The sequence below is a fragment of the Dipodomys merriami genome, unplaced genomic scaffold, assembly GCF_024711535.1.
Source record: "Dipodomys merriami isolate MVZ:Mamm:240054 unplaced genomic scaffold, mDipMer1.0.p SCAF_9, whole genome shotgun sequence".
Taxonomy (NCBI): Eukaryota; Metazoa; Chordata; class Mammalia; order Rodentia; family Heteromyidae; genus Dipodomys; species Dipodomys merriami.
Window position 1 is genome coordinate 43,270,600 of NW_027206512.1, and position 25,251 is coordinate 43,295,850.

Consider the following 25,251-nt stretch of genomic DNA (forward strand, 5'->3'; position numbering starts at 1 on the left):
GGCTGTTGCATATGTTTTCCCCAGTTTTTGGTTTCAGTTACAATCTTGCCTCTGTTAATGTTCCTGCATCTTGTTAGAAAAGTTACTGATTGAGAGGTTTCTGAAATCTGAAATTTTTTGTCTTTTCTCCTATCTTCTTACCCTCAAGTATATATGGATCAGAGAGTCAAGTACATAATAGATTTTTGTTTTGCTTTGCCTTTTCTTGTTTTATCAGACTGAAAGTCTCTTATCATCTTCTTTCATGTATAGAACTTTCTAGTTGATACTTCATAATCTTGGTATTTTGTAAAATATACAAGATATTTTGGTGAAGAAGTGAAAAGTTGACTTTCTCAAACTTGTAAGTTTCTAACAGTGACAATTTTCTTACCAACTTGTAAATTGGATTTTTGTTGTTGTTGTTGGTATGGGGCTATTTGTGTGTGTGACAATTCTAGGGCCAGTACTACAGGCATCTCGGTGCTTTTTATTTAAAGGCTGGTACTCTACCACTAGCATTGCATCTTCATATCTACCTTTTGGTGGTTAATTAATAACAATAAGAATTTCATGGACTTTGCTGCCTAGGCTGGGTTTAAACCCAAATCCTCAGATATTAGCCTCCGGAATAGCTAGGATTACATGGGTGAGCCACCAGTACTCACTATAGCTCTGTGTATTATCATTGAATACCAAATGGCTGAGTTATTCATGATAATCAACTTAATTCTAAAGAGTTGTACGTGATTCCTGACTTAATCCTTGTTGCATATTTATAATATTAGTATAGATGACACCATTTCTTTCTTTCCATTTTTTGAGATGTAGATTTTGAACTGAGGGCTCTAGTGCTTGAGAGGCAAATATTCTCTACCTACCTCTTGAGTCATGCATTCACCCAAGACATCATTTAATATCTTTTTTTCTCTTGTGTGTGTGTTAGCGAGTAGAGATCAGTAAATTGTAAAGGATGTGGACTTCATTAGAAATTAAAGTACTCTTTGTTTTTGTGAAATACTTTTCAATACTATCTTACAGCTACTGTAGTACTCAAGATAGAAACAAAAACTTCTTTACAGCCTAATTTGACATTGTGAGCATAGTTCTCAAATGAAGAATCCTTTTATATCTGTGATTGTTGTTAAAACTGGGAAATGTAGCTGACATGGCATAGCATTATTTTTCTGTAGTCTTAGCACTTGGATGACTGAGACAGAGGATCACAAATTCAAGACCAACTTGGGCTACATAATTAGACTCTGTCTCACACAAAAAGGAAAAATAATTGGTGGAATTGTCAAGTTTATATTTTTTATATACTTATCTTTTTCTTTTCTTTTTCTTTTTTAGCAATAGCCACAATAAGAAGGTACAAATGCACATGCTAGATTTGATGAGTTCTATCATCATGGAAGGAGATGGAGTTACTCAAGAATTATTGGACTCCATTCTTATTAACCTCATACCTGCACATAAGGTCTGTATAGTTTGAAGATATTGATTAATATTTAAAGGTAATGCTAGACATACAAATCAATGATTAGTTTTGGCTCTTTGCAATTCTATGTAATTTTTCCTACTGACATTTTCCACAGTATTTTATAGCTATTATTTTTAGAAGATATGCTCATTAATATTGTATAAGATTTTCATTCAGGGGGCTGGGAAGGTGGCTCAGTGGTAGAGCACTTGCCTCGCCTGCATGAGGTCCTGGGTTCAATTCCTTAGCACCACATAAGCAAAAAGAAAAAAGCTGGAAGTGGTGCTGTGGCTCAAGTGTAGAACGCTGGCCTTGAGGTGAAGAGCTGAGGGACAGCTCCCAGACCCAGAGTTCAGGCCCCACAACCGGAACCCAAAAAAAAAAAAAAAAAAAAAAAAAAAGATTTTCATTCAGCTAAGTGCTACTTATTTTATGGGGATAGGAAGTGTTTTGTATTCACCACTCACAAACAACCCGGAAATGATAATGATTGGGCTGTTGTCTTTCCTTATTTGTAACACAGATACGGAACCTGAGAGATTGGATTTCTTTGCTCTTTTAAAGTTTAAGATAGGGCCTTACTGAGTAGATATCTGGCTGCTCTCAAACTGGCAATCCTCTTACCTTAGTTTCCCAAATGATAATATTACAGGTGTGTACCACTAAACACAGTGGGAATTGGAACTTCTTTTTAAGAACTCTTATTGCACAGTTTTCTTAGGAACTTTCAGGAAAAGAATAGGCAGAAGTGAGAGTATATGATTAATGTTGTGGGTGGGGGGGACAGGATGATTCAGTTCTGTCCCATTCATCCCCATTGCTGTGACTTCCTATGAGATATTTACTCAAGCCTACTCTGAACTTGTTATTTACCCAGTGCTTCTAATAGTACTTAGCTACTGAAATACGTGATTAATATTTAAATCTTTGCATATCTAAATGCTTATACTTCATTAATTCAAATGATTCTATAGTTGGAGAAAAGATATTTTTAGTTGTTGTTAGCTGAACTAGGTTTACTTTTTCTTTAGTTATGGGGCTTGAACTTGGCTTGGTTGCTGTCCCTGAGCTCTTTTGTTAAGGTTAGTGCTCTACCATATGAGCAATAGCTCCACTTCTGGTTTTTGAGTGGTTAATTGAAGAAAAGAGTCTCATGGGGACTTTGCTGCCTGGACTGGTTTTAAACCATGATCCTCAGATCTCAGCCTCCTGAGTAGCTAGGATTATAGGCATGAGCCACTGGGCCCATCTGAACTAGATTTTGACCTGGCCTTGGACTTGAGCTTGTTTGGCAATTCCTCTACCTGTGAGCCATATCTAGTCCCTTTTTTTCACTGGTTATTTGAAAAAGGACCTACTGCTTGGGTCTGAGCCAAAGCCTGGGCTTAGACTACATTTCTTTTGTTCTAGGCTTCTCAGCATAGATAGGCTTATGGTCCTATTCATCAAATACCCTCTCCTTTGGATTTTTCTGTCCATGCTGGTCTTCATCCATTATGTCTTTGATCTCAGGCTCCCATGTATTTAGAGTGATAGGCACGAACTGCTAGGGAATGTTTTTGATAGTATAAGAAAAAGAAAAATACCTCGGGCAGAATAAGGGAAATTTGGAATTGGAATAATGGGTTTTTTTGTTTGTTTGTTTTGTTTTTTTAGTGTGAAATGTACCCTTCTTTAAGAAACACAGGTTAATCACATTGGTTCACACTGACAATCACTGCTATTTGGGAAGCAAATAATTAAGGGAATAACAGTGCAAGGCTAGTTAGGATTACAGGCATGAGCCACTGGCTCCTGGCTGAGCATCTTTTTATTTTATGACTGATTTCAAACAATAGCAGCAGAATTGTATGCCCATAACCCACAAAACCTGAAATCATTACTATATTGCCTTTTACATAAACAATTTGATGATAATTATGATAATTGATCTATACCATATAGTTTCATATCCACTTTTTGAGAAAAGTACAAAACCATAATGAATGAATTTCACTGTGGTGCCAAACTTTATAATATAGGGCTGGATAGAGTGGTAGAGTGCTTGCCTCGTATGTATGAGGCCCTGGTTTTGATTCCTCAGCACCACATAAGCAGAAAAAGCCAGAAGTGGTGCTATGGCTCTAGTGGTAGAGGGCTAGCATCGAGCTGAAGAGCTGAGGGACAGCACCTAGGCCCAGAGTTCAGGCCCCATGACCGACCAAAAAAAAACAAACAACTTTATAGTATAGAGAGATATTAGTGTGTTTTTCAAGATAAGAATTTTTTTCTTTTTTGTGCATGAAATACTCATTTAAAAATTATTAGTTGTACCAGAGGGGTTAATTCCATAAGTTGTGTTGTGAATACAGTACTTCTTGGTCAGTATCAGCCCTTCCTTCATTCTCCCCCATTCATTTCCCCTTCTGTTCAAATCCTCAATTTATAATTTCTTCAATAAATTTTTAAAAATCAAGAATATGTCATTGTTATGGTCTTTATTAGATCCTTTAATTGATTATGGTATATTGAGATTTAAGCAGTTACCATTGTCAGATTACAAATGACCAGACCCTTTTTTAGAACACTTTCCAGATCTACTCTTCTTAAAGAAAGAAATTTATTGGGCAATGAAGTACTTAACATGGGTGGGTTAGAATGGGGGGAGGGGCGCCGGTCAAGGGTATTTAGGATACGTGGATATAGTTACCAGTTCATATTGATCAGTATATAAACAAAGCCAAGAAGTCTTATTTCTGTTTTAATTACAGCAAAATTTAATAGAGGATTCCACTTATTAGTGTCTTATATTGTATTTCACTTTAGGATTTGTTGAAGTTCATTCAGCAACTTAGGCATTTGTGACTCCCTGACTAAAGTAGATGGTTAAACCTTAAATGGAATTCCCTTGTATTTGTTTCATCTTTCATATTTTAATAGATTTGAGACTGTAGTGTTATGATGGTGTTTCATAAATTCAATTCTTTTGTAATTTTTCACATTTTTGCTATTTTTCAGAATTTAAATAAACAATCCTTTGACCTTGCAAAAGTCTTGTTGAAAAGGACAGTCCAGACTATTGAGGCGTGCATTGCTAATGTATGTATTATCTGTCTATATTTTATAATTGTGCAATTCTTAATCAAATGTATGTTTATTAGAACTATTCACATTCAGATTTATTGTCTGAACCATTGTATTAAGAACATATATAAAAGCTTTTATATCTGAATGTGATTACAATTTTTTAAAAGACAGCATAACTTTGTAATTTTATTGGAGTTGCTTTAAAGTGGTAGATGTTATTTAAAAAGGTTTGTCTCCAACTCCATCTTTGGCTTTTGTGTTTATACTTAATATCTCCCAAATATGCTAATCTCTTTCAATTTCTCCTGCATCTTTACCTTTGAAGTTCTGTATCTATACGCAATTTCTTCTGTCTTCTAGATCATTTTTCTGAAACGCTTCTATTTCTTCTTGAATAGGTGGTATAAAAATACTTGAAATTTCATTGAGCCAACCATGGTGGCATACCCTTGTAATCCCAGCACTTGGGAGGGAGGCTGAGGCAGAAGTACTGTGAGTTTGAGAAGCCTCTCTGGGCTACATAGCAGGTTTCAGGCTACTCTGGTCTACACAGTCTGACCCTTTCTTGATAGAAGAATGAAAACAAAAACTTTAATTAAGAATACAATTTTGGTTTTTTAAAAAAATTAAGTAAAAAAATAGTTTGTGAGGAAAGAAATAAAACTCAATGTTCCACTATGTCAATATGGAGTTGTGTTTCATTGTCATTCATTCATATATATTTCCGCATTTTAATTTTATAATATGAATGGCTATGACTTTAAAATTAATAAAAATCCATTTCCCTATTGCCTTGCCTTAAAGCTTTTAAAAAATGTTTTCCTTTACAAATTATCTTCTTCAGTGTAACATTTATTATTGAATTGCTTATCTTATAATAAAATATTAATTTAAATGACATAGTATTGGTATTTTTTCACTAAACTATTAAGTATGTAAAATGATTGCAAAAATAGTAACAAGATTATGCATTGAAAAGTATCTCTCAACCTTGAATATACTGTTTTTAACTTTCAGAAATATCAATATAGTTCTTAGAAAGTAACATTCTGTGTATATTTGTGTTTGGCTGTTTCGCTAAACCTGTCAGTTTTATTTTTTTTGTGGGCCCAATAGTAAATACAAATCTTTTCTTTTCTACCTTACTGGAGCTTGAATTTAGGGCCTTATGCTCTCATTTGGCCTTATCTCCACGTCTAATTTTTTGCTGGTTACTTGGAGAAAAGAATTTGTCTGCCCAGGCTGGCTTTGAACTACAGATCCTTAGATCTCAGCCTCCTGAGTAGCTAGGGAGATGATTCTAAGCCACTGAGTATTTCCACCTTGCTGAATATTTTCCTTTCATTTATATTGCTTTTTTCAAATGAATATTTTAGGATACTGGAAATAGCATACTTTTTTGCATACAGCTTCCTTGGTGACATTTTTTAAAAATTTAGTACTTAACTACTAAGGCAAGAAGGAAATAGCTCTTAAGTTGTACTCTTCTTTCTTTGTAATACTTAAAATTACCAGCTGGCTTTAAAATTGTTTTAATTAACTTACTGGTCCTGGGGATTAAACTCAGAGCCTAGTGTTTGCAGGGCAGGCACTGTACCACTTGAACCAGCCACTAGCCCTCAGCTAGCTTTTCTGTGACCAATCTTTTTGTCTTATAATCAAAATGTAGTTCATTTTCTCTGTGTGCTAACAATAATAACAGACCACAACTTCACCACCTCATATCCATTAAATTTGTGATAAAAGAATCATTTTTATATAACATGGTAGAGATTGAGAGATTGAGTTTAATTTTTTTCACTGTTATAAAGAAATAATCTCTACAGATTTTTTTTTTTTTTTTTGCCAGTCGTGAGGCCTGAACTCTGGGCCTGGGCACTGTCCCTCAGCTCTTCAGCTCAAGGCTGGTGCTTTAGCACTTGAGCTACAGTGCCACTTCCGGCTTTTTCTTATGTGGTGCTGAGGAATCGAACCCAGGGCCTCATACATGCAAGGCAAGCGCTCTACCTCTGAGCCACCTTCCCAGCCCTCTACACAAGTTGTAATGAACACAAGTTGTCTGAATGGTTTTGTTTTAATAAAAATTGATTTCAGCAATTTTGTGCTTGTTTGAAAGTCAGCCATAGTCCAATTTAAAAAAATTTTTTTCTGTTGTAGTCAAGATTTGATAATATAGTAAGTTTACTTTTTCTGCTATCAGATGGCTGTCCTATTGTACATTAAAAATCCAAATGCCTATTCTGTGTCATTTTCTTTATTGCATATGTTATATCATTTAAATGCATGTTCATAGAGAACAAGTCAGGTTTTTAAATGAGATACATACTTTTGTTTTTAATATTTCTTACAGTTCTTCAATCAAGTCCTGGTGCTGGGAAGATCATCAGTGAGTGATTTGTCAGAACATGTTTTTGATCTGATTCAGGAACTTTTTGCTATAGATCCTCATTTATTATTATCTGTCATGCCGCAGCTTGAATTCAAATTGAAGGTAGGATTGACTAATTTTCAAAGATTTTTTAAGTTTTAAAGAAAAAATGTGTACTAGATAATTTATAAAAGACCAAAATTTGGATTTAGTTTATCTCTACATTTACTTAAGTATTTTTTTAATCATTTGAATAAAACAGCATCTCTTGTTACAGGTGAGAGCAGAATTTGCACTACAGAAGTATAACATACCCAAATTTCAATATATTGATACAGTAATAGAGAAGAAAATAGTATTATCCTTGAAATGTATAATATTCAGTATGTTGGTATTAATGGTATGAATGTATTTATCTATTACATTTGGTGTGTTTTTAAACATAAGAAGATGTCAAATTCAGCAAGGTGCCTGTGGCTCATTGCATTTGGAAACCAGCCAGGTAGACAAGTCCATGAGACTCTTATCTGCAATTAACTGGCTGAAAGGTGGAATGGAGGTGTGGCACAACTTTGATCAAAAATAACTGAGGTGAATTACAAGTTAAAATACTGACACAAAACAAATAAAAGAAGTATTAAAATCAAGTGCTCAAAAATGTGCCCCCCTTTTGTTTTGGAATAGGTCCTGGGCACAGTCCCTCAGCTTTTTTGCTTCAAGGCTCACTCTATCACTTGAGCCAAGCTCCACTTTTTTTTTTTTTCCTGGCTAATTGGAGATAAGAGTCTCATAAACTTTTCTTCCTAGACTGCCTTTCAGTTATGATCCTCATTTCTCACCCTCCTGAGTAGCTAGGATTACAGATGTGAGCCACTGGCATGTCTTAACAATTTTATGACATGTTTATAGTGCAGATCAAAAGCCTTCTTTTGTTTGCTTGTATTGGACTTAAACTCAAGAGTAGGGCATTCTCCACTGCTTCATTTCCAGAAATACAGGAGAGCTACTGTGTGTGTGTGTGTGTGTGTGTGTGTGTGTGTGTGTGTGTGTGTGTGTGTGTGTGTGTGTGTGTGTGTGTGTGTGTGTGTGTGTGTGTGTGTGTGTGTGTGTGTGTGTGTGTGTGTGTGTGTGTGTGTGTGTGTGTGTGTGTGTGAACTCAACCCTCAGATCTCAGCCTCCTGAATAACTAGAATTACAGGAGAGCTACTGTTTTGGGGGTCTCTCTCTCTCTCCTCTCTTTATCTATCGTGTCGTGGGGCCTGAACTCTGGGCCTGGGCACTGTCCCTCAGCTCTTCAGCTCAAGGCTAGCACTCTACCACTTGAGCCACAGCACCACTTCTGGCTTTTTCTGTTTATGTAGTACTGAGGAATTGAACCCAGGGCCTCATGCATGCAAGGCAAGCACTCTACCACTGACCCAACTTCCCAGCCCCAAGCAGTTTTTTTTTTTTTTTTTTTTTTTAAATTGGTTGTGGGGCTTGAAGTCTGGTCCTAGACCTTGTCCCTGAGGCTAATGTTCTACCACTTGAGCCACAGGTGACTTCTGGTAGTCTGAGTGGTTTATTGGAGATAAGAGTCTCACAGACTTTCTTGTCTGGGCTGATACTGAACTGCAGTCCTCAGATCTCAGCCTCCTGAGTAGCTAGGATTACAGACATGAGCCACCGGTGCCCCTGTTTTAATTTTCAACAAGCAGTAAGACGTATGTATAAATTTACAAATCTAAGATTTTGTTAAATGTCCAGATGAAAAGTTTTTAAGAAAATACTTTTCTAGACCTGTGGTTTTGCACTCTGACATGGATATGGTGGGAGAGGACAACCTCTAGCCCTGTTTTGATTTTTTGTTTTTAGATACGTTCTGACTGGAACCATAGTCTTCCTAGTGTCAGCTCCCCCCATAGCTTAGGGATGACAAGCCCATGTCACTGTACCCAGCTAGATGAAAAGAAGTGTCTCATAAACTTTTCTACACAGATTGACTTCAAATCATGCCATTCTCAGCCTCCCAAGTAACTAGAATTACAAATGTGTACTACTGGTACCTGGCTGGGCCCATAGTTTTTATATGACTACAAAATGGCTGGAACTGGGTAGTAACATCTTAAATGGCTTATGAGGTGTTTTTTTTTTTTTTTCCTCTTAACTCAGTCTCAATATTCTTTTAAAGCTTTATATGGAACCAGTACTAATTTATTATCTGTCATGTAAAATTTTTTATTGTCTTACAACAGTAATAAACATGTGCTATCACCTATATTTTGTTCCTTTCTGAAATTCTAGCTTGTATTGGTATTCATTTCAATTGAAAAAACTGAGGTTTTGATTAGTTTTGGTAGTAGATGCAATTAGGTTACCCCTTTTAATGTCATATGTATGTACTATATAACCTAGGAAAAATTTATGACTGTGGTGGTTTCTTCAGTTTTATTTCCAAACCCTATAGACTCAGCCTGTTACAATTCAGAATCTTTGGTTGTACTCCTTTGAGAACATTAAAAATGCTTAGAAAATCCTTCAAATAAAACTTCCATTGATTTTTCTCTGTATGTGCTATTGGACACAGGTTGTATATGTAATCTACTTCCAGCGTCCAGAGAGTTAGATTCCTTGGAGTTTTGTAACCTAGCAGCATTCATTGGCTAATACTATCAATAAATGAATAACATTTTGCGTTTAAGAATTTTTTTTAGCCGGGAGCTTGTGGCTCATGCCTGTAATTCGTAGCTAGCTACTCAGGAGGCTGAGATCTGAGGATCGTGGTTCAAAGCCAGCCTGGGCAGGAAAGTCCATGAGACTCTTTTTTTCTCCCTTCCCCTCCCCTCTTCTTTTCCTCCCCTCTCTTCTCCTCCCCTCTTCTCTCCTCTTTTTTGTTGGTCATGGGGATTGAACTCTGGGCCTGGGTGTTGTCCCTGCTCTCTTCAGCTCAAGACAAGTGCTTTATCATTTGAGCCACAGCTCTATTTCTGGTTTTCTGGTGGTTAATTGGAAATAAGAGTCATGGACTTTCCTGCCTGGACTGGCTTTGAACCATGATCCTCAGACCTTAGTCTCCTGAGTAGCTAGGATTACAGGTGTGAGCCACTGGCGCCTGGCTTGGGTATATGTTTACTTTTTTTTTTTTTTTTTTGGCCAGTCCTGGGGACTGAACCCCGGCCTGGGTACTGTCCCTGAGCTAGCACTCAACCACTTGAGTTAAACCACCGGAAAACTGGAAGTAGATCTGTGGCTCAAGTGGTAGAGCACTAGCCTTGAGCTTAAGAGCTCAGGGACAGCACCCAGGCCCAGAGTACAAGCCACATGAACAATAAAATAAAAATAATTATTTGTAGCTTTGTCCTTGACAGAATTTTTGTTGTGAGATAATACCAAAGAACCAGATGATCTAACATGGAAACATTTCTGGTAGTAAATAAAACACATACGATATATTAAAGTTGTCAACATTATAACCAGAATTGCAAGGTTAGGTCTATTGGAAAGTTTTTCATTTTTTTGTAATCTGAATAGTGTAAGTTTGGCCTTATTTACTTTCTTTTTACTTTGTAGAGCAATGATGGAGAAGAAAGATTAGCTGTTGTTCGACTTTTAGCAAAATTGTTTGGCTCTAAAGATTCTGATTTGGCAACTCAAAATCGTCCTCTTTGGCAATGTTTTCTTGGACGGTAAGAAAATTCAGGCTTCTATATTTTGGAGCTACTCTGCTTAAAAATACAGATTTTTAGTTAGGACCTTACTTTATGGCCATGCTGACCTGAAGTACTGCCCTCCTTGTGTTTTCTTCTGATGCTGGGATGACAGGTGTGTGCCACTATGACTAGCTATTTTGCTTCTCCCTACCTTGGAATAAGAGGCACTTGCAACTGTGCTAAGCTACTCTGTCTGATCTCTGCCTTCCAAATAAATGGAATTATATGCTTGAACTTCTTCACCTGGCTATTTGGTTATTTTTATGAGATCACTTAAAAAACAAAAATATTTCTATTCAGTTAGAATCACATTATTACCCTACTACTAGAGTTATAATTGAACCCAAGGCCACGCATTTTTGAGAACATGGTCCAAGACTGAATTACACCCTAGCCCAATGTAATTTGCCATTAGTAAATACATTCAAAAGTTGTACAGTCTATCTCAAATCTGAATTAATAAACTTAGCATTATTAGATAACTGCACATTGTGTTTCCTATTCATTGGATTCTTATACCAGATCTTTAAAAGAGTATTCTTCTATAAGTTGATCCTGTCCAGATTAAATTTTTGTGGTGAAGGCAGTATGGTTCACCCTTTTGTATAGTCCCTTTTGAACTTCTGGATCTTCCTTTTATATAAGGTTTGCTTTTTTTTTTTTTTTAACCTGGTGCTGGTCCCAGGGTTTGAACTCAGGGCCTAGGCTCTGTCCCTGAACTTCTTTGGCTCAAGGCTAGCACTTTACTACTTGAAACACAGTGCCACTTCTGGCTTTTTTTGAATACTTTATTGGAGATGAAAGTCTCATGGACTTTCCTTTCCAGACTGACTTCATACCATGATCCCCAGATCTCAGCCTCCTGAGTAGCTAGGATTACAGGCGTGAGCCATCAGTGCCCAGCTAAAGTTTGCTTTATACCCACATTTTTGAATTCTTTTCTTTTAAACATTTTTCAGACTGATTTTGTGTTCTGAATTTTTCTTGTTTTTAGCATAAATGAAAAGGTCTTGGCATTTTAGGTCTACAAAATTAGTTTGGTGTTGGGGTTATATAGTATTCTGATTTTTACTTGTTTTAGCATGGTAAATTCAGTTTTTTCAAATACTTTTTAAGTTATGTATATTTTTGCTTACTTCTGTACTTTATATTCTTTCATCAGAGCATATTAGCTGTCATAACATTTTGTTATAAACATTTACATATTGGATTATCTTATTTGAAGATAACTTTTATGTTCTCTATGTAGATTTAACGACATTCATGTTCCTGTGAGATTAGAAAGTGTAAAATTTGCCAGTCACTGTTTAATGAATCATCCAGATTTAGCAAAGGACCTTACAGGTAAGTTACCTGAGTTACCTGGTAGTTGATTGCACATATTAATCACAAAAATAACCCATGGACTTTGTACATGCCAGACAAAATACCACTGAGCTATAAATACAACCCCAGGGCTGGGAAGGTGGCTCAGTGGTAGAGCGCTTGCCTTGCATACATGAGGCCCTGGGTTCGATTCCTCAGCACCACATAAGCAGAAAAAAAAAAAAAGGCCGGAAGTGGTGCTGTGGCTCAAGTGGTAGAGCACTCGCCTTGAGCTGAAAAGCTGAGGGACAGCACCCAGGCCCAGAGTTCAGGCCCCACGACCAGACCCACCCCCCCCTCCCAAAAAAAAAAAAAAAACAAAATAAATTACTTTTTAAAAAATTGTTATGAAGGTGGTGTACAGAGGGGTTGTAGTTACATAAGTCAGGGAATGATTATTTATTTATTTTTTTGGACAATCTCTCCTGCCAAAATAAATTTTAAATGTCCCCTGTGACTTAACTTCAGTTTCTAAATAGGATTTAATCCTTCCCTCCCTTCTCTTTCCTTTTTTCCTTTTGGTGCTGCTACTGGGGCTTGGACTCAGGATATGTTCTTGCATAGCATTTTCACTTGAGGCTGGCATTCCACCACTTGAACCACATTCAACTTCCAGCTTTTTGCTGGTTAATTGGAAACAATAGTTTCATGCATTTGTCTGCACAAGCTGGCTTTCAACTGGGATCATCAGATCTTAGCCTCCCGAGTAGGATTATAGTCTTGAGCCAGCTGCTCTTGCCCTGCATAGTTTCTAATAATTGTTTTTTTATGGAATGGGAAATGATTTCATCTTTATAAAATAAAATTACAACTTAAATCTTCACATTTTGGCCATTTGAAATTTTTTAGATGGGGGAGGGAAGGGATAGTGAGAGAGCAACAAGGGAAAGGGTGACAGTGCTTGACAGGTACTGTGCTCAGTGCTTTACTCATGCATCCAACCCCTCTGTGTACAGCATCTTTACAGTAAAATTAACTTAAAAATATTTTAGGAACCATAGTTTGAGAAGATAAGCCTTTGAGAACATATGCCTTTTGGCATATTCACAAGTCATATCTACCAATAAGCAAAAAAAGTAATTGTAAGCAGGGTGCTAGTGACACTAGCCTATAATCCTAAACTACTCAGGAGGGCTGAGATCTGAGGACAGCAATTTGAAGCCAGCTGGGGCAGGAATGTCTGTGAGACTTTATTTTTTTATTTTGTCAGTCCTGGAGTTTGAATTCAGGGCCTGGGCACTGTCCCTGAGCTTCTTTTGCAGGTTAGCACTCTGCTACTTGAGCCACAGCACTACTTCTGGCTTTTTTTCTGTGTATATGGTACTGAGGAATGGAACCCAGGGCTTCATGCATGCTAGGCAAGCACTCTATCACTAAGCCACATTCCCAGCCCTCTGTGAGACTTTTATCTCCAATAAACTACTCAGAAAAATACAGGAGAGTTGATCTGGCTGAAGTGATAGAATGCAAGCTTTGAGTACAAAGAGGCTCAGGGATACTATCCAGCACTGGCAAAAAGCATTTATCTTCTGGAAAAGTGATGACATTTTGATTAGACTAGAATTATTTATTCTTCAGTTAAATCATTTGAACCTACCTATTGGATAGTACCAAATAGGTTTCCTTTTTGGTTTTAATTTGTGTGATAAGTTGCCGAAGAATGTGTTACAGTTGTATTATACTCAATTTTATATCAATCACTTATCACCTAACTTCTTATCATTTTTCTGTATTTCTTTTTACGTCTTTTAGTTGTAACAAATTCCAAATAAATCAAATAGTGTGTTATTTCACTTTTTTACTAAATATGTATTATGAGCTTGGTATAGCAGTGGCTTACGCCTATAATCCTGGCTACATTGGAAGCTGAGATGTGAGGATCATGTTTCAGAGCCAGCCTGGGCAGGAAAGTCTATAAGACTCCAGTTATTTAGCAAGAAAGCCATAAGTGGTGCTGTGGTTCAAATGATAGAGCACTAAAATAGCCCAGGGACAGTACCCAGGTCCTGAGTTCAAGCCCAGTACCAGCACCAAAACAAAACAAGACAAAACAAAACAACAACAACAAAATACTATGCAGATATAAGGAGTTTCTTACTATCACAGAGTACTTACTACTGCATTAAAATGATTTTCATTTTGTGCAATATTTTATACTGTTTGAATTTGGACAAAAACTTAAAGCATTATTCTTCTGTCATTCTGAATCATGACAAATTACCTAACATTTACCTTAAATTTATTTTTCCTTATAGAATATTTGAAGGTTAGATCACATGATCCAGAAGAAGCTATTCGTCATGATGTCATTGTTACTATAATAACAGCTGCCAAAAGAGATCTTGCCTTAGTAAATGACCAGCTACTTGGCTTCGTAAGAGAAAGGACACTGGATAAACGGGTAAAGTGTTAGGACTTTTATTCTTTCCTAACTTACTGTGTTTAAATTGTTTGCTAAATGAATTCATTCTTTTCTTTTTTTTTTTTTTTTTTTGGGTCCCGTCATGGGGCCTGAACTCTGGGCCTGGGCGCTGTCCCTCAGCTCTTCAGCTCAAGGCTAGCGCTCTACCACTTGAGCCACAGTGCCACTTCCGGCTTTTTTCTTTTTTTTTGCTTATGTGGTGCTGAGGAATCGAACCCAGGGCCTCAGGCATGCAAGGCAAGCGCTCTACCACTGAGCCACCTTCCCAGCTCCGAATTCATTATTTTCTATAATAAAAACCATTATTCTTGTGGAGTGTGGTGGCTCATGCCTATACTCCTCAGGTGGCTGAGATCTGAGGATCATAGTTTGAATCCAGCTCAGATAGATAAGAGACACTGTTAACTCCTATTAGTCTGCAGAAAGCTAGAACAGTGGAGTTGTTTGAAGTGGTATAGTGCCAGCCATGAGCAAAATGCAGAATGATAGGTTGAAACCCTGAGTATAAGCCCTGGTGTGATAAGTGTACTCACACATACACACAGAAGCATTATTTGTAATATTAGTTATAGTTTTTGTATGTAAAACTGAGATTACCATTAAATTCTAAGTTTTAGGTTTCCTAGGTATTCTTTTTTTTTTTTTAGCAAGATACTAATACATTGTTCAGGTTGTCTTTGAACTTACTGTATAGGCAAAGTTGATCTCAAACTTGTGAGCTTCCTTGTGCCACTTCGGTTTTCTGGCAGTTTATTGGAGATAAGAGTCTCACAGACTTGGCTGCCGGGGCTGGCTTTGAAGATCTTTGCCTCCTGAGTCAGCTAGGATTACTGGTATGAGCCACCAGTGCCTGCCTCTTTTTTGTCTTCCCCCCCAATTGTATAAAGGGACTTCATTGTGCTTTTTTTTTTTTTTTTTTTTTTTTTTGGTCGGTCGTGAGGCTTGAACTCTGAGCTTGGGCTCTGTCCCTGTGCTCTTCAGCTCAAGGCCTGTGCTCTACCACTTGAGCTACAGCGCCACTTCCAGTTTTCTAGTGGTTTATTAGAGATAGGAGTCTCATGTCTTTCCTGACCGGGCTGGGTTTGAACCGCGATCCTCAGATCTCAGCCTCCTGAGTAGCTAGGATTACAGGCGTGAGCCACCGGAGCCCGGCTTTCATTGTGCTATTTACAGCATGGAATCCTAGTGTATTTTACCAACTAACACAGTACCTGAATTTCCCTTTGAATCTACCATGTAAATGGAATAAATTCTTTCTAACTGTTGCATTGATTTTGATAATGATTTTTTGGGGGGGGGGGTCAGTTGTGGGTCTTGAACTCTGGGCCTGGGCACTGTACCTCAGCTCTTCAGCTCAAGGCTAGCGCTCTACCACTTGAGCCACAGCGCCACTTCCAGCCTTTTCTGTTTATGTGTTGGTGAGGAATCGAACCCAGGGCCTCATGCATGCAAGGCAAGCACTCTACCACCGAGCTATCATCCCAGCTTCAATTTTTTTCTTCTTATTCTGGGGTGGTACTAAAACAGACTAAATCATCCTATATGTTAAAGCCCTAATTTACAGAGTGATTTTATATATATTTTTATAAATTTGTAATCACGTCTAAAACTTGGCCAGTATGTTTTTAGAGGGAATCAAATGAAATAATCTATAACATATACTGTTGCTTTGAGAGAAATAAAAAATTGGTAATATCTATGGCAGCTTGGAACTATTTATACAAACTAAAGTCTCATTTCTAAGTAAGAACATTGAAAATAATTGGTAATTTTGTAAAAGCTGCTGAAAAATATTCTTCTACAATATATTTCTACATAAAATTGTTTGTTCTAACTGGTGAAGCCTTAGCAGTGTTTGCAGATTAGTATAAAGATGTGTTATCTAATGAATGTTATGTTTTCTAGTGGCGAGTAAGAAAAGAAGCTATGATGGGTCTGGCACAACTTTATAAAAAATACTGTCTTCATGGTGAAGCAGGAAAGGAAGCTGCAGAGAAAGTCAGCTGGATAAAGGACAAACTTCTACATATTTATTATCAGAACAGCATTGATGACAAGTGAGTCTTAATATGTTGATTAAAACCTTAATGTAATCTGCTTTTCACTTGTGTTGTCTATTTCAGGTTTAAATAATTTGTTTCTAAGTTAGCAGTTATTTCTGCATATTTATACATTGTATATTTAAGTAAGACCCTGTTTATGATTGACTAGTAACCTAATAGTGAATTAAACATGGACTTTGGAGGTATACTAGAGACTAAAGTTTTATTCTGCCCCTAACAATTTAGAATGTGATTCCTGTGTCTGTTTTATATAAAAGTGAAAAATAATAATGCCTTCCTTACTGGATTTTCATGTGGATTAAATAAATATAAAGCATCATGGTGCAGTTCCCATAATAATAAGCACTGGTAATTTATTTTTGCAGTACAATCTCTACCAATCAAAGAAATACTGATTTGCTTTCATTTTGTGATTCTATTTTGTATTATACTAATAACCTTTGGTTGTTATGAAATACTTTGCAATGTTTCATTGAATTGAAATTGCTTAGTAATCACTGGATATGTATTCCATTGGGTAAATGAAAAGCTTTTGTTCTCTTATTCCACTGATAATGAGTAGTATATTTAAAGCAAGCAGGAAGAATATTCCACTGTTGAACCAATGTGCACATTTTTCAGGAAATAATAGAAAATAAATCCTTCTGTTTTTACTACATGACAGGATGGAAAAGGAACAAATTATAATTGGAGGAAGTTAGTGTGTTTCTTGAGAATTACCTTTACCTGGAACCATACCTTTGTATGTAGTCTTACCTAATTTATTGGAGTTCTAGACTTCTTTTTTTTTGGGGGGGAGGGGGGTCCGGTCATGGGGCCTGAACTCTGGGCCTGGGCGCTGTCCCTCAGCTGTTTAGCTCAAGGCTAGCGCTCTACCACTTGAGCCACAGCGCCACTTCCGGCTTTTTTCTTTTTGCTTATGTGGTGCTGAGGAATCGAACCCAGGGCCTTGAGCATGCAAGGCAAACGCTCTACCACTGAGCCACCTTCCCAGCCCTGGAGTTCTAGACTTCTAAGAATTGGATGTGACAGCCTAACTTTCTATATTTAAGAATAACATTCAGGAGGCTGAGATCTGAGGATCAAGGTTGGAAGCCAGCCCAGGCTTCCAATAAACTTCCAAAAGAGCCTGAAATGGAGCTGTGGCTCCAAGTGGTAGAGCACTGTGTCCTGACCAGAAATCTCAGGAACAGCTCCTAAGCCCTGAGTTCAGACCTAGAAGCAGTGCACGTGCGTGTGCATACACACACACTCAAAATAATACTTTACAATTCTAGAACAAATGTTTCATAATGATAGATGATAGTGTAAATAAAGCCACAGTACAAACTGTAAATCTTCCAACTAAAGGAACTGATCATTGTATATGTGCCTGTAACTACGACTACTGGTGTATTTTAAAATGGTTAAAATGACTATTGCCTCTAAATTAATTATATTTTGGGGGGTTATTTTGTTGTTTTCTAGACTGTTAGTAGAGAAAATTTTTGCCCAGTATCTTGTTCCCCACAACCTGGAAACAGAAGAAAGAATGAAATGCTTATATTATTTATATGCTAGTTTGGATCCAAATGCTGTAAAGTAAGTTACTTCCAAATGACTGATTTATTTTCTTATGTGAATTTTGTTTTTTATATTAGAAAAATATTATTACTTACATATATAGAAATAGTGTGTTATATGTCCCTGGCTAACCTTAAACTCAAGATAGCCCATACTGACCTCAGGCTTGGTGATACTGTTAACCACAGTCTGCAAAACACTGAAATTCTAGGCATGAACCACTGTACCTGGGCAAAAAAGAATAAGAAATTAATACTACTGCAATTATAATGTTTTTTATGTTTCACCTTCCTGTAGTTACATATTTAGTTATTATGTCTCTAGTCTCTTGATCTGGAGCCATGTTTAATCTTTGCTTTGCTTTTATGTGTTTTGGAAGAGTTTGCAGACAGGCAGTTGTTTTATGTCATATGGTCTCAATTTGGATTCTCCCAATGTTTCCTTATTCTTAGGCCAGGGGTAGGGAACTTTTTTTTTGAACCATGGGCCATTTATATCAGCAGAAGAGGGCCATATGAGTACAGGCTAATGGTCTCAATCAGCTGACAAGCATATTTGTCTCTCATGTACCAGATCATTTAGAGGGCTTTATACAGCCTGTGGACTGATTTTCCCCACCCATGTCTTAGACTATATCATATCTTTTTAGCAGAAATTTTGTGAAGATAATCTTATATCCCTGATATACCACATCAGCAGATGTTAACTATTTTAAAGTTTTGCAAATGAGTGATAATTCTGACTCCTGGTGGCAAAAACAATCCTGGTTTACTGTTTTTATCAGCCACTGTATCTGTCCCAAGTATTCAGATACAATAGCTTTCTACAAGTGCTCTTTGTAACCCTGAATGTATGGAGAGGATCTATGAGAAAAGGAAGTTAATGTTTATAGGGAAAAGAGAATAAAATAAAAACCATTTAAAGTGTTTTTTTTTAATGTACTCATTACATGACTTCTGGAAATGATAATTCTCTCTATGCATCACCTTAATAACAATAAACTTGTATTTAAAAATAAGTGTTTTTCTGGAATCTACATCATTATAAGATACTTTATTTTTCATGGTTCAAACCCTTGATACAGGATTATCCCTATACCTGTCCTTTGCCTTCTGCTTCTTGTCTGATAGACAACCATTCCCACTCTGTACTTGAGGCATGTATATGCCACACATTTAGACATTTTATCTTTCCTGGTCTGGAACTCTGTAGCTGCCTTTGTTTAGGACAACTTTCAAAAAATTGTTTATTTACCTGGCAAGCTCTTACTGACTTGTGAACTCTCTCTCAGTGGTAGAGTTCTTTCCTAGCATTCATGAGGCTTTGGATTTGAATCCCAGCACAGCGTTTACTGAAAACTAAAAAATTCCTTTTATGAAAACCCTTATATTTGTACTTAAATCCTAGTAAGTTGTTTCTTAAAAACTTTTATGTGGATGTACAAAAGTAGTGTTTCCATATCAACAATAAGAAAAGTTATATTAAATGTATTCTTTTTTTTTTATTAATGTATGCTTATATTTTTAACTTTATAGAGCTCTCAATGAAATGTGGAAGTGTCAGAACATGCTTCGGAGTCATGTACGGGAACTATTGGATTTGCACAAGCAGCCTACTGTAGGTTCCTGAATGGTTTAAGTCATGGATTATTTGTAGTGTTCTTTTTTTTTTTTTTTTTTTTTTTTTTTTGGTGCCAGTCGTGGGGCTTAAACTCAGGGCCGGGGCACTGTCCCTGAGCTTCTTTTTGCTCAAGGCTAGCACTCTGCTACCTGAGCCACAGCGCCACTTCTGGCTTTTCTGTGTATGTGGTACTGAGGAGTCAAACCCAGAGCTTCCTGCATGGTTTACCAAATTTGGTTTCTGTCTTTCTTGCTCAGGCTAACATCTCAGCCTCCTGAGTAGCTAGATTACAGGCGTAAGCCACCAGTGCTGGGCTTATACATTGTGATTTTTAAGTATGACCCACATTGCACAGTAATGAGAGTTGATTTTTCTTGGAGTAATTTATTACTGCATATGACACCTTGTTCTTCTGTTTCTGTTTTAAATTTCAGTCAGAGGCTAACTGTTCTGCCATGTTTGGGAAACTGATGACCATAGCAAGTGAGTATATTTAGTTACCAGTAAATATATAATGAATATCAAAATCCACTAATTTATCCAATATGAATGAAATTTTTCAAAAACCAATTCTGTACGATGGAAGGAGTAACATTTATGGAGAAGGAGTATACTTAAAAACTGACTGGTTGGGCTGGGAAGGTGGCTCAGTGGTAGAGCGCTTGCCTTGCATGCCTGAGGCCCTGGGTTTGATTCCTCAGCACCACATAAGCAAAAAGAAAAAAAGCCGGAAGTGGTGCTGTGGCTCAAGTGGTAGAGCGCTAGCCTTGAGCTGAAGAGCTGAGGGACAGTGCCGAGGCCCAGAGTTCAAGCCCCACAACTGGACCCAAAAAAAAAAAACTGACTGGTTGAATAGAAACCCCTTTGTACAACTGCTTATTATAAGGTAATAAAAAAGAAATGTAATCCTTATCTTGATTACATTTATGTTTGTCTGATTTTTCTCTTTAATTGCTTAGTATTTTAAAAAATTTTATTGGAATTATTAGGGTGGTGTTCAAAAGGGTTACCACTTCATAAGTCAGTAATGAGTACTTTTTTTTGGTCAGTTGTGGGGCTTGAACTCAGGGCCTGGGAGCTGTTCCTGAGTTTTTGGCTCAAGGCTAACACTAGCACTTTGAGCCCCCAGCTCTACTTCTGGTTTTCTGGTGGTTTATTGGAAATAAGAGGATACAGGTGGACCCATTGCAACAATGAGATGTACAAGCTGTTATGTCAAAAAACAAACTTTATAACTTTGGGGGGGGGGGATGACAAAGGAGGAGGCAACAATGCTTGATAAGAAATGTACTCATTATCTTGCCCATGTAATTGTAACCCCTCTATTCGGTATTTTCACAATTTTTAAAAGAAAAAGCTCACAGACTTTTCTGCCCCAGGCTAGTTTTGAACCATGATCCTTAGATATCAGCCTCCTGAGTAGCTAGTATAACAGGCCTGAGCCCAGCAAGTACAATTATTTTTTAATAGTATCACCCTTTCACTTGCTGGTCTAGGCGTGCTGTCCCTGGGCTGCATTTTGCTCAAAGCTAGTGCTCTACCACTTGAGCCACTGTGCCACTCCCAGCTTTTTCTGAGAAGTTTATTAGAGATGAAAGTCTTACAGACTTTCCTGACCAAGCTGGCTTCTATCTCAGCCTCCTGAGAAGCTAGGATTACAGGTGTGAACCATTGGTGTCTGGCTATCCCTTTGCTTTTTAAAATGTATGTTGATTGATTGATTGATTGCCAGTCCTGAGGCTAGAACTCTGGGCTAGACACTGTCCTTGAGCTTCTTTTGCTCAAGGCTGGCACTCTACCACTTGAGCCACAGCACCACTTTCTGGCTTTTTTCTGTGTATATGGTGCTGAGGAATTGAATCCAGGGCCTCATGCATGCGAGGCAAGGACTCTAACCGGAAGCCACATTCCCAATCCCTCCCTCCCCCCTTCACTTTTAAAGAAGCTTATTATTTATTTAAAGTTTTTCTTTTTTTTCTTTTTCGGTTTTGGGGCTAGAACTCTGCGCTTGGGCGCTGTCCCTGCGCTCTTCAGCTCAAGGTGAGCGCTCTACCACTTGAGCCACAGCACCACTTCCGGTGTTCTGAGTGGTTTATTGGAGATAAGAGTCTCATGGCCTTTCCTGCCTGGGCTGGCTTTGAACCGCAATCCTCAGATCTCAGCACCCTGAATAGCTAAGATTATAGGCATGAGCCACTGGTGCTTGGCTAGTAGTTTTTCTTTACTAATATTTCTTTATTCTTAATTTTGTAGAGAATTTGCCTGACCCTGGGAAAGCACAAGATTTTGTGAAGAAATTTAACCAGGTTCTTGGTGATGATGAGAAACTGCGGTCTCAGTTGGAGTTACTTATCAGCCCAACCTGTTCATGCAAACAGGCAGATGTTTGTGTGGTTAGTAAATGATATTTTTACTTTCAGTTATAGAAATATTTCATTAAAACCTTTTTTACATTCACTGCTTGTGTAAATAAAATTGTGAGGATTTGGTTACTTAAGCGTGTATCTGTGTTCAACTTAGTTCTTTTGACTATACACTCTTGACTGTACGCTCCAATTACAGATCTAACTAACAGATTTGCCTAAGCCCAAGAAACTGTTTTTAGGAATTGAAAAAAATAAAGTGTTTTCTATCTAGTGAACACTCACTGAATGAATGCAAGAGTTTTCTAAATGCTGTTTGTGCATGCATTTATTTTCTTGTGTATTGACATGAAATAACCTGTCAACAAATTACCTATCTAAATGTCTGTGTATGTGGTTTCACTTACAGATAAGGCAAATTCCTATGTAAACTTTTGTCCTCATTCTGTTCTTGGACTCCTTATTTTGTAGAAAACCATGAAACTGTCAAGAAAGAAAACTTCATCTGTTCATTTATTCAGCATTTTAAGAGACAGGGTCCTAGGTTTGAATTCAGCTTTACCATTTACTACCAATGTGACCTTTAGTAAGTTACTCAATTTTTTTGAGCTTGTTTTTCTCACCTATATATGCTAACAATCTCTTAGGATTTTATATATACTATACTATTTCCTAATGTATGGTCCTGGATTGAATTACACTATATACCTTAGAGTGTTCATACATGATCCATATTATTTTGGCACCAGGCTTGCAGAGATCAATAAGAGAAGGATAGTTATTTTATGCCTACCTCTGCCTGCTGTATAGCATGCCTTCACATCTTTCTTTCTTTTTCTTTTTCTTTTTTGTCACTTGTGGAGCTTGAAGTCAGGGGTCTGGGTGCTGTCCCTGAGTTCTTTTTTCTCAAGACTGGTTAGCATTCTAATGCTGTGAGCCACAGTACCACTTCCAGTTTTCTGGTGGCTAGTTGGAAATAAAGAGTACCACAGACTTTCCTGCCTGGCCTGGCTTTGAACCATGATCTTCAGATCTCAGCCTCCTGAGTAGCTAGGATTGCAGATGTGAGCCACCTACCTGGTGTGGCTTGTTTGGTAGGATCTTCACTACCTTTTTGTCCAGGTTGGCCTTGGGCACAATTTTTTCTCTGGCTCTCAAGTAGCTGGGATTATAGGTATGCCACATCTGATAACATTTAAAGAAAGATTTTATTTGCTCTCTTTGCTTTTGAGTTTCATATTATTATCCTACAGAAAAATCTATTATACATACATGCTTATATACATACATTTTAAAATTATCTTCAAATGATAAGAATTTTAACTTAACATGCTTGTTTATATGTACAATGCTTCTCGATCATTGTGACTTCTTTCATCATCCACATGCCCACTTGTAAAGTGTCTAGTACCATTATCACATGTACATTGTGGATTATGACTGCTTGCCATTCCTCTCCATTTGTCTGCCTACTGTTGGAATTCTAGAGTAAAATAGCTTGAAAATACCCAAGTGATATTTGTCAGACTAGAAATGTAAAATACATATGTAAAACAGATGATTTGACAATATAATCCTGAAATTATATATATATGTGTGTATATATATACATATATACACACACACGCGCGCGCGTGCGCGCACGCACTGTGCCAAGACGTTCTTTCTGGTTTTAGAAATCAGGGAAATGTAGCCATATTGCATGCCTATAATCCAAAGCAGGAACATTAATAGTTGGAGGCCAGTATTAGCTATATAGCATGAGTCTATCTCCAAAAACGAAATAAACAGCCTTTGTCCATTATTCTTCCTTTTCCCATGGGCTACTTAACATTAGTTACATATTTTCTCTCATATCTTTGTTCTGATGTACAAGCCAGGCTGGGCACTTGTACACCTGTAATCCTAGTTACTCAGGAGGCTGAGATCTGCTGATTGAAAACCAGCCTGGGCAGACAAGTTTGTGAGACTGTGATCTCTAGTTAACTACCAAGAAGACAGAAGTGGAAGTGTGGCTCAAGTGGTAGAGTGCTAGCCTTGAGCACAAAATTCAGGGGAAGTACCCAGACTCTTGGTCTCAGGAACAGCACCAAAAAACAAGCACATGTGGCGTATGTGTATAGTCTTAGCTACTCAGGAATCTGAGATCTGAGTATGACAGTTCAAAACCAACCTGGGTAAGAAAGTCTGTGAAACTTACCTCCAATTAACCATAAAAGTTAGAAGTAGAGCTGAGACTCTGAGGCTCAAGTAGGAGCCTGCTAGTCTTGAGCAACAAATCTCAGGGACATGTGTCTAAGCTCTTGAGTTCAAGCCCAAGGGCTGACACAGTAAGAAAGAGGGAGGAGAGAGTAAGGAGAAGAAAAACATAAATGCAAATTTTAGTCTATAATATTGTATAATTTTGATCCCAACTTTCAGGGATTCGTTCACTTCACCAGAGATGGACATTATTCAGTAATGGAATTTATAGAACGTAACTCTACTAGTTCCCTTTCTTATTCCAAGTTATATTTTTGAAAAATTTTTAGGAAACTTTTTAGCAAGGCATATTAATAGAGACATACTAGGTATGTGTGTGTGTGCATGTATGTAGTGATGACTGTGCAAGAGGGTTTGTAATATTATATTTCATTTTGACTTTAGGTTTTATGTATCTACATATAGGTTCTATAAAAGGACAGCTGTGCTGGTTTATATTGCTTTGCTTTTCTATGATAGCTACTTCCAAATTTTAAGGTTTTCTAAGAAGTTTAACATTTAGTAAGATAGTCCTAAATCTGAATTTCATCTGTGCCACTTAATACCATGTTAGTCAGTAAGTAAATATTTCTGAACTTGACATTCTTTATAGTGATTTTTGAGGCTGGCCAGGGCTACAGTAACTACATTTTATCTGGGGCAGGAGGGACACCTGCCTATAGGATTGTTCTTAGGAAGTTCAAATATTGTCACTTGATCATATGTCCTCCCTCCAACATGTCCATCCTGTTACAGTTCACTACATAACATAGTGTTTCAGATGATAGTATTGTTAACGGTTTCTCACTCATCTTATAGGTTAGATGACAAAAACACACATATACTTTGATAAACAATACAGTGTGATGAGTACGCTAGTAGAATCATATGTTTTGGTAATGCAAAAATGCATCACTCATTCTAGTTAAGATTGGGCATCAGAAGAAATGATGTAAGTATATAAGATGAACATGGGTGGCCTCTGAGTTGCGTTGAGATATTTGGGACTTAAGATTTAGCGTAGTTAAA

General features: G+C 37.3%; 1 protein-coding gene across 2 annotated transcripts in view; it reads left to right on the forward strand.

Annotated features, from left to right (window-relative positions):
• Nucleotides 1-25,251, forward strand: part of Pds5a (PDS5 cohesin associated factor A) — a 94,674-nt gene that overhangs the window by 29,728 nt on the left and 39,695 nt on the right. For both annotated transcript variants that reach the window (XM_070012674.1, XM_070012675.1), the window contains exons 6-16: nt 1,333-1,459; nt 4,460-4,540; nt 6,879-7,019; nt 10,446-10,561; nt 11,835-11,929; nt 14,206-14,351; nt 16,278-16,429; nt 17,903-18,016; nt 19,534-19,615; nt 20,053-20,101; nt 21,872-22,011. In XM_070012674.1, coding sequence (XP_069868775.1) covers nt 1,333-1,459; nt 4,460-4,540; nt 6,879-7,019; nt 10,446-10,561; nt 11,835-11,929; nt 14,206-14,351; nt 16,278-16,429; nt 17,903-18,016; nt 19,534-19,615; nt 20,053-20,101; nt 21,872-22,011 — 1,243 coding nt within the window. The remainder of the gene's footprint in view (nt 1-1,332; nt 1,460-4,459; nt 4,541-6,878; nt 7,020-10,445; nt 10,562-11,834; nt 11,930-14,205; nt 14,352-16,277; nt 16,430-17,902; nt 18,017-19,533; nt 19,616-20,052; nt 20,102-21,871; nt 22,012-25,251) is intronic.